The sequence below is a fragment of the Drosophila ficusphila genome, unplaced genomic scaffold (genome assembly GCF_018152265.1).
Source record: "Drosophila ficusphila isolate 14025-0441.05 unplaced genomic scaffold, ASM1815226v1 contig_470, whole genome shotgun sequence".
Classification (NCBI taxonomy): domain Eukaryota; kingdom Metazoa; phylum Arthropoda; class Insecta; order Diptera; family Drosophilidae; genus Drosophila; species Drosophila ficusphila.
Genome location: NW_025064389.1, coordinates 1,828,176 through 1,838,223, shown reverse-complemented (window position 1 = coordinate 1,838,223; position 10,048 = coordinate 1,828,176). Strand labels below are relative to the sequence as shown.

The window sequence follows — 10,048 nt, the reverse complement described above, 5'->3', positions numbered from 1 at the left end:
TTTTCTTCACTTTCGATTTAACCTCCTTTATACTTTTCGGATCCTCTCTTCACTCTATGCCAAAAACCACTCAAAATTTTTATACCTCGACTTCGTTTCATTTGGAAGTTAGTACATTCGGGGAACCAGTTCCTGGGGCTTAGTCATTTTAAACACTACCTTTACTCACGTGCAATCGATAACTTGCAGTCGGCGTGCAGTTGGTAAACATCTATTGTTTACATTTTCTTTTTTTTTTTTTTAATTTTCTTGTTCGCCGCACATAAAAAAATTCAATAGAAGTTAGACAACGCATTCTTGAAAAAATCAAGTCAAAATGATCAGAAACAACGGCGTGAAAATTTTTTATTTCATTCTCTCGTATGAGACGAAGTTTTATGAAAATAGCTTTAGAACTGAGAGATTAGTTTACATAGAAACAGTCAGACGGATGATAGACCGTCAGACGTATTATTTACTTTATGAGGTCTGAGGTGACTCCTTCTCCTTCTCCTCTGCAAAGGTATAAAAATAATAAAAATAAGAACGCACATCTTAGCACTAAAGGACTAGTTTACACACAAACCCACAGACGGACAGACGTATTTCGATTCGGATCGTGATGCTGATCAAGAATATATATACCTTATGGGGTCTGAGGTGTTTCCTTAACTGTGTTGCAAACTTCTGATTGAAATTATAATACCATCTGCTCTGTAAGGGTATAAAAATACCAAAACTTTCAATGAAAACATTTGTTTACGCCTGAAAATACTAGAAATGGACTAGGCAAGAAATGTAAAAGGCGGTTGTTCCATATTCCTCCGATCCATTGATCACGAACACTTATGTGTCGCGCATGATAAAAGTGTTTCATGAATAAGGAGTGTGGAAGGTATTGTGTGAGAATATGATATTTTCGCTTATTTAATTTTCGATACGTTTAAGGCTTGATGCGGTCACTTGGCATTTGCTTAGTAGACGCATATCTCAAGTAATCAACAAAGATTTTCAAAATATACAGTGTTTAAATGGCCGACGATCTTCAGAATTACAAATTGCAATTGCAGCAGGTGAGTTAAAGTAGGCAGCTTTGTGTTCATTAAAATTGTCATTAACGTACATATATTTAGATTATTAACATAATATAAACTATATTGTTGTTTGTACAATGTACATATGTACATACTTTCGTACATACAGACCTATTCGGTACTAAAGAAAGCATTCAGAAAAAAAATATAACTAATCTAGCCTTTGGCTCATCGCTCATCGATCTCCTTTATTTTTTTTTAAATGCCTTTGCTTATGGGAGAGCGATTTTGCCTACATATGTTTGTACATACAGTGGCTCGCAGCTTATTTCAACCAGCACCTCAAAAAAAACTTTAAAGCCATATACATACAGTGGCTCTCAGCTTATTTCGCCCAATATTACCTGCATTTTCTTCAGTACTAACTGCATCACGTAAATGGATGTACTCCTTAGAACGCAGTTTGGATTGGTTCAACCTAAAAAATGTTTCTATTTTTACATACAGTGGCTCTCAGCTTATTTCGTGCAGTAACCTAAAAAAAGTTCAAGTCCTTATTTCTGCTAAACTAAGAAAGATAACAGAAAATTTTAAATGCAGTATTTTAATATGGAATATTAACTTATTTATTGAATAAAAGCGATTTTCAAAATCATAAAAACAAAAAAATTAGTTAATAAAAACAAAATGAACAGCCTTTTTTCATGTTGCAGCTTATTTCGTGCAGCAGATTCTACTTAACTTATTATTAGTAATTTAACAGATACTGTTTTGTATGTCCATCTTTCTGGTTCAGGACATCTTTGAGATGATTTCCCATGGAGCAAAATAACTTTTTAGTGGTTTTCACTGGAATTCTTTGCCATTCTTCCATAAGAACAGTTTTCAGGTCGTTTTTGTTCGAAATCTTCCTCTTCCTTCTAACGATGTCCAATATTTCCCAAAAATTTTCGATCTCATTTAAATCTGGAGACTGTGCTGGCGTTATAACGACATGTGGGTAGTTCCAGGTAACCCAAGACTTCACAATTCCTGCTGAATGCTTCGGATCGTTGTCCTGGTAAATTCGAAAACGACCGCGTATGCCCAGTTTTTTTTTTTATCAGTTTGCAGTAGGTTATCCTCTAAATTGTTGAGGTACATTGTGGCATGCTTGATGCCATCCATGAAAATGAGTTTGCCCATGCCATGTTTTACCGTAGGTTTCAAGTGCTTATTTTCAAACTCTGTATTTGATCACAGTTCGTAGCCCAATTCGAACAATTTAGTCGTGGCGATTCTGCCCTCGCCACGACTAAATTGTGTGTGTGAGCCGTTGTCATGATGGAAGAGCCCTTTTTTCTTTGCCAAATGGGGCCGTATTTTTGCAAATCCTTGTGAATCCCAAAAAACGGTGGCCATCACCTTTCCGGTCGATGGGACAGTCTTCGCCTTCTTCGTTCCACGACAAAGTGAAGTCAACGTTGAAACTCGTTGAACCAATTTTTGACGGTCGCCATTAAAGAAGAGTCACCGTACACAGCATTCATGGGCTCTTTGTTTTCGCTGCGCGATTTGCCTTCCAAAAACAAGAATCGAATCACAGACTGATATTGCTCTTGCTCCATTTCACACGCAGTCAAAAAAAAACTAGGAGTCCGATTCGGCTGAAATTTCGACATTGGCCGTCTACGAGAATGTACTACACGATAGTAAATTTCTCTTGCGATAGTGCCGCCATCGGGCGGTGAGGCTAAGTACTTATTGGACTGCCCTCGTAGAAGCAGTGTGGACAATTCTGGCATTCCCTATACTTGATGTAGTAACCCGTAAGTCCCCCTTAATAAGGACAGATTGTTTTCACTTTTAAATGCCAATTTAATTTGCTTCTTTAATTGATAACTGCGTTGCATCCACGCTGCACGCTCGGTCAATTACAACTAACTCTCATTCTTCTCCGTCACTCCGCTCGCGCCCTCCTTGACAGTATCGCCGCTCTCCTGCATGACATCGCCGCTCATTGCCGGCTCCCACATCCCTCCTTTGTTGACAAGTTTTAGCTTCAAAGGTTGGGCAGGCAAGGGAGCAAATCCTGTTGGGGACTGTCTGAGCCGTTGACCTTTTCCTTCTTCGACTCCTTGGTGATCCTGAGTAGACGTCATCTTCGGTTGAGAGCTGCTTAACGATGAGTTTAAAGATGTATTCCAGGTGGCTTGCGTTTATTGGTATTTTCCTAACGTGCGATACATTTCTTGTGAGAGTCCTACCCTCTGCCCTAACTTTTACAATGTTTTTGTCTTTCTCAACAACCTCGAACTCGGTATCCTTAAAATTCGGAGTCAATTTACTGGGAAAAACTACATTTTTCAAGAGTACTTTATCCCCTACGTTTATCACGGTTTCCCTTGCTCCCCTCTTTTTATCTGCCTCTTCCTTTCCTTTTTGTTTTAACATACAATGTTTTGGATAACCTAATCTACAGAATATTTCCTTCATTACTTCAATTAAGCTTGCTGTCGAAATTGACCGTAAGAAATTGTACTCCATATAGCGGGAGTAATAGTCAATGAATACTACAACAAACTCATTGCTTGGTAGGGGCCCCAATATGTCCGATGCTACCCAAATCCATGGACCTGTTGGAAATGGGTTCCTATCCATTGGTGCTGGCTTAGGGCATTGGGAGACCAGAAGACAATCTCTGCAGTGTTTGACATAGTTCTCTGCATCACGATCAATTAGAGGCCACCATACCTTAGATCGCAGACGCCTTTTCCTAGCTGATGCTTCAGGGTGTCCTTCGTGAGCCAGCTCAAGTACTTGGTTCCGAAGTGATTGAGGAATAACAATTCGGTTACCTCGCAAAACAGGGGGGTCCTATTGTCGATAACTCATATCGAAATGGGTACAGCAGTTTTAGGGATCCTAGTTTCCATGAGTCGCACTCCAGACAGGCCTTCGCATCGATAATTTCTTCGTCCTTTACCAAATGCTCCGCAATTTCCGAGATAGTCATCGAATGGGGAATGCTGTTCTCGATCACCCGTAATATGCTACAATCCATTTCTTTTCCACCAGAGTCGGATGATGATAACTGGCAAAGTCGGGATAGAGCGTCTGAGATGTTCTCTTTTCCCGCTTTGTAGACGACTTTAAAATTAATGACTGTAGCCGTAGTAACCATCTCTCTATGCGCGCAGGAGGTCTCGATGTAGGTTTGAAAATGGCCTCCAATGGTTTGTGATCTGTCACTAGCTCGAAATGAAGTCCTGCTAGATAAAAGTAGAATTTTTTAACAGCCCAAACTAGAGCCAGACTTTCTTTTTCAGTTTGAGAATAACGTTTCTCAACGTCCGACAAAGCTCTACTAGCGAATGAAATAATTAAGGGGTCAGCACTTACAGAGAACTGCAACAGTACCGCTCCCAGTGCTACTGGACTGGCATCTGCTATTAGGCGAGTTCGATTTAGCGGGTTGAAGAATGCGAGGTTTGGCACTTTTTCCAGTCGATCCTTTAAGTTCCGAAAAGCATCTCTTTCTGTTTCGCCCCAGCTGAACTTCGAGTCCTTCCTCAGTAATTTTCTAAGCGGTTCCGTGTAATCTGCCAGGTCTGGAATAAATTTTCCGACGTATGTCACCAAACCTAGAAAACTCCGAGTCTCTTCCTTGTTAAGTGGGTCTCGAAACATTCTAATTACATTAATTTTATCCGGATCCACTTCGATGCCCTTGTCCGAAATAATATGACCAAGAAACTTGAGTCTGTTTGTTTTCCAGATGCACTTTTGATCATTAAGTAAAACGCCGCTTTCTTTAAATACGTTACAAACCTCTCTTAGAGCCTTGTCATGTTCTTCTTCGCTAGCCCCAAAAAATTATTACGTCGTCAATATAATTCATGACGCTAGTAAAGGGTGCCAATAGCTGCTCGAGGTGACGTTGGAATATTTCTGGAGCAGAGTTAATTCCAAACATCAGCCGTTTGTACCGAAAGTGTCCTTTTGGTGTTATGAACGTCGTAATTTCTCTGCTGGCCTCATCAAGTTCTAGCTGATGATAAGCGTCTTTTAGGTCTAAGCGTGAAAAGTACATTGCATCCTTTAGTTTGGGCATAAAAGACTCAAAAGTCGGTAGTGGATAATTTTCTCGACGATTTTCTGGCCTTATTTGCACGCCGCATATCAATGCACAGCCGAACATCGCCGTTTTCCTTAAAGGCCAGGACAATGGGGGAGATCCACGAGCTCGGACCTGTAACTGGTTCGATGATGTCCCGACTCAAACTTTCTTCCAGCTTAGCGGCAACTTTTCCCTCGAGTGCCACAGGGATTCTTCGAACCGGCTGCTGGACTGGAATGACTTGGGGGGGTCAATCCATAGTTTTATTTTAACCCCTTTCCATTTAGGAAATTGTGTGATCATTTCAACTCGATTGACATCTAGACCTAGACGAAGAACGTTCAGCTTAATGGCTCGACCCAGTAAGGACTGCCGTCCATTTTTAATTACGAAAAATGTTGCAATCACCTCGACATTCGGCACAGCTGATATCGGTGCTTCAAAAACGTAAATTACTTCAAGTAATTGTTCAGAAGCATATCCTCGGAATTGTTTTTGTGAATGCGATCTAACGTTGAAGACTGCTGTAGGTTCTTTGTTAATCCTTGTCCAATTTGGTTGACTAATAAGGTTAAATTTCGATCCAGAGTCAATAATAAGAGCAATATCGTGGCCCCCTATTTGGCAGTTTATAAGTTCTTCTTCTTTGTCGCTGCAGATCTTAAAACAATTCGCACATTCCTTCTTCCGTTTAGGATCAGCGCTCTCATCTTCCACACATCGAATATCATTTCTGGATCGCTTCTTATTTTCGTGTTTCGGCTGAGAGTATTGTGTTGTTCTGCATTGTCGTGCAAAGTGACCTATCTTGGAACATTTATTACATTTAGCTGCACGGGCCGGACAAGAGAAATCGCTATTTGCATGACCCATCCGACCACATCTCGAACACTCCAGATTCTGCTTTGTTTTCCGAGCTGTAATTTTATTGATTGACTCGCTAGTGGTAGGTTTCGTCAGCATGGCTTCAGATTGTTTATTTATTTGTTCCTCGACCTGGCAAGCTTCAATAATTTCGTCCAAGGAGTATTCCTTACTCAAAAGTTTCTTCTTTAGCTCTAGCGGCGTCCACGAATCAATTATTTTGTCTTTAAGGCAGATTTCCTCGATTTAGGCTTTAGATTGGCCGAAAGAACATTTATACATTTGTTGTCTTAGTCGTAAAATAAACTTCGAGAAATTCTCTGACTCAAGTGGTGATATACTTCGAAATAGATGCCTTTCAAACGTTGAATTTTTTTTCGATGAAAAGTAGGCATTAAGTTTCTCGACCAAAACAGTGAAGACGTCGATCTCCCGGTCCTTGTCATCCTCTACCAGTGCACCCGGTAACGAGAACGCGACAGCTTGCAATTGTACCCCACCTATGTGAAGGAGTTTGGTTCTCTTCATTTTGGGTGACTCGATCTGTTCAGCCTCCATCGAGATGGTGAACACTCTAAACCATTTCTCCCATTCATTTCGGAGAACCGACTTCTCAATGGCCTCACATAGAAAAGGTTTTAAGTAATTTTCTGCCATCCTGAGGTCGTGCGATTGCGTTTGCTAAATTTTAAAAAACGAAACAAAATTTTGTTTTAGATTTAGAAGTCTGGGCTTGTTTTACACGCAGCCTCTCTTTCTTTTTTTTTTTTTTTAATTACAACGTCAATTTCGTATCTCGCTTACGCAAGACCAAACTCTTCCGCACAGCCTTTACTAATTTTTCTCCTGGGCTTGTTTACACGCAGCCTCTTTCGACTTGTATTTATACGCAGTCGATTAATTATATAGCTTACGGAAGACAAAACTCTTCCGCACAGCCTTTTCTATGCACGTTTCTATCTGCGTACATAATTACACATGCATATGCGGCTTGCAAAAATTTAACTCTTTCACTCAGCCCTTTTTTTTCAGAGTAAATTCTCTTAAGTCGTCTGGCTTGTTTAAAACTCAGCCTCTCTTTGTTGTTTTCTTTCTTTTAAACCATGTTTCGTAATTTGGTTTGCATTGAAAACTTTGCAAGTATAACAATATTAATCTCATTTATGTTATACTTTATGTTTCTTCTTTCAGTTTTTTTTTTTTTTAAATGGCAATGCCATATACAGTTTTTCGTTTTACATATTTAAGTGAGACTAATTATTGCTATTTCTTGCATATATTTCTTTTAAAAGAGTTTTACCTCGTCGCCAATGTAGTAACCCGTAAGTCCCCCTTAATAAGGACAGATTGTTTTCACTTTTAAATGCCAATTTAATTTGCTTCTTTAATTGATAACTGCGTTGCATCCACGCTGCACGCTCGGTCAATTACAACTAACTCTCATTCTTCTCCGTCACTCCGCTCGCGCCCTCCTTGACAGTATCGCCGCTCTCCTGCATGACATCGCCGCTCATTGCCGGCTCCCACACTTGATATATTTTGATCCCGATAATCCAACTCAGTTACTTAACCAATTAAATAATCAATTGAAGACAGTACAGACAGGCTTTGTAAAAGGGACCCTTCTATATGTTGCTGAGAAAATAATAAATTGTCAAAGGGCTAACTTTTACACATATACAATTTTATCAGCTTGATTATTAAGTTATAATAACTTCGGGATCGTATGCCTTCATCGCGTCATTTGTAAAATTTCTGTGTACCGCGCTTACCGTTTGGGACCTGCTTATACTTGATCACTGTCATTACGCCCACCTACAACTTCTATCATCCCACCACCTTTTATTGTGAGTGTGCTAATCATCTCTTTTCGTCTGTCAACCTTGTGCGGAAACAGTTAAAATATACGACATAACTGCATAAGAACTTTACAGAACCTCTCTTATAGACTTAAGTTCTAACTATAATATACATACATATATATATATATATATATATATATATATGTCGGAAATACTATTATGTCTTCCATTTTTCACACACTTTATCTACTCATACGCCAGCACAGCGAGTTCCGCTGTGACCGCCTGCCACCGTCTCTGCTGCTATGCCTTTAGCATGAATTCTGAATTTCCTCGAATCTCTTTCCGACGTATATATATACGATTCGGCTTGCAAAACCTAGCTTTGCGTTTCTGAAATTTGTAACATAGTAATATTTGTATCTATTAAAGTTTTTATACAATTGGCTTTAATTTTGATTAAATAAAAAATATTTGTTTATATTTTTAGGTTGAAGCAGCTCTGCAAACTGATCCCAAAAATGGAGAGCTTTTAAAACTAAAAAGTGATCTTGGTGAAGTAATAACCCTTACTCGTGATTTGATACAAACTCAACTAGAAGAACAGAATAAATCTTCTTACGTAGAGCCCTCTTCAACTAAAACAGAGTCATCTAACTATTTTGACGAAATTGAAGCGGCTCTCTTAGAAGCAGAAAAATTAGTATCAGCTGCTAAAATTTGGAAGATTGGAGACAAGTGTCAAGCTAAATGGAAGGAGGATCGGCAATACTATGACGCTACTATTGAAGGCATATCAAGCAAAGGAGAAGTAAATGTAATATTTGATGCTTATCAAAATCGTTCTACGACACATGTCAATGAGCTACGAGAACGCACTACCCGCAACGAAGTTTTTCCTTCAAACAAGTATTTAATTTATAAAGCCAACTATGAAACATTTTATAAAATATCTATTTTTACAGGCGTCACCGGCCCAACCAAAAAGAGTATTTAAAAAAACGTAAACAAAAAAAGCAACAACGATTTAAGGATTTGGAAGAGGAACGTGAAACAGATAAAAATAAATGGCTTAACTTTACCACAAAAAATCAAAAAAAAACTGGAATTAAAGCAAGAAGTATCTTTGCATCTCCGGATAATGTGTGCGGTAGAGTAGGAGTCGGTACGTGTGGAACAGCTGGAAAAGGAATGACTGATTTTACTATAGGTGAAAAATATAGAAAGGGGCTTTAAACTGTTAAAATCGTTTTGTGCGCGCTACAATATAAAACAATATTTAATTATAACATTTAACAAAAATATTAAAAATACAAAGTAAACGAATTTATACCAGTCTTGAGCCTAATCAATAGTTTCTTGTTTTATGTATACAATGAAATTTGTATTATAAAATATGAGGGATATTTGGACATTTTTTACGGCAACGGATTTTTTCATTGCATTTTCACGAAAATCGGACCATGCAATAAAAAACTAATTTTTCTCACAGTAGTGAACAGTGTGGCTAGTTAATTTGCGTTTGTAGATCGTTTTTCTTGTAGCCGCTGCGGCAGCTCTTCTCGATGTTGTCGCTGTCTGTTTTTGTTGTACTTTATTAGTACAAAGCAGCGTTTGAAAAACTGCCGTAAGTGTCATTATTCTTGATCAGCATCACGACTAGAATCGGAATACGTCTGTACGTCTGTCCGTCTGGCCGTCTGTCTGTTTCTCTTCAAACTAGTCTCTCAGTTTTAAAGCTATCTTGCTGAAACTTTCCCAAAAGATGTGTAGTTAGTGCACGCAGTATATAAGTCGGAACGGGCCGGATCGGCCGACTATATCGGATAGCTCCCACACGAGAGAATGAAATAAAAAATGTTCACTCTTCTTTTTGATCAGATCGACTTGATTTCTTCAAGATGGCGTTTTCTAACTGTTATTGAATTTCGGATTTAATTTGATCAAAATCGGATAACTCTATCATATAACTGCCATAGGAGAGATCGAAAAATATATATAGAATTAATGGAAATAAATTGATAACATCGTTGTTTTTTATCCCACGAGCTTGATTTTTTGAATATAAAGTTTTTAACAACTCTTATATTGAGAAAAAAGTTTCATAAAAATCGGACAACTATATCTTATAGCTGCCATAGGAAAGACCGAAAAATCTATATAGAAATAACGGAAATAATATTATAACATCGTTGTAAGGCTCCCAAGGACGGTGGCCCAGCAGGTTGAACGCTGGTCGGACCGGAGACCCGGAAGGCCCGGGTTCAATC

The 10,048-nt window shown here is 38.8% G+C and overlaps 1 protein-coding gene across 1 annotated transcript; it reads left to right on the top strand.

The window, feature by feature from the left end:
* The first annotated feature begins 924 nt into the window (after positions 1–924).
* On the top strand, positions 925–9,126 carry LOC108100441 (survival of motor neuron-related-splicing factor 30). Its single transcript, XM_043208517.1, has 3 exons — positions 925–1,052; positions 8,269–8,687; positions 8,744–9,126. Exons 1-3 carry the CDS (start codon positions 1,011–1,013, stop codon positions 9,012–9,014), a joined length of 732 nt encoding a protein of 243 aa, XP_043064452.1. The 5' UTR covers positions 925–1,010; the 3' UTR covers positions 9,015–9,126.
* Positions 9,127–10,048: the final 922 nt, after the last annotated feature.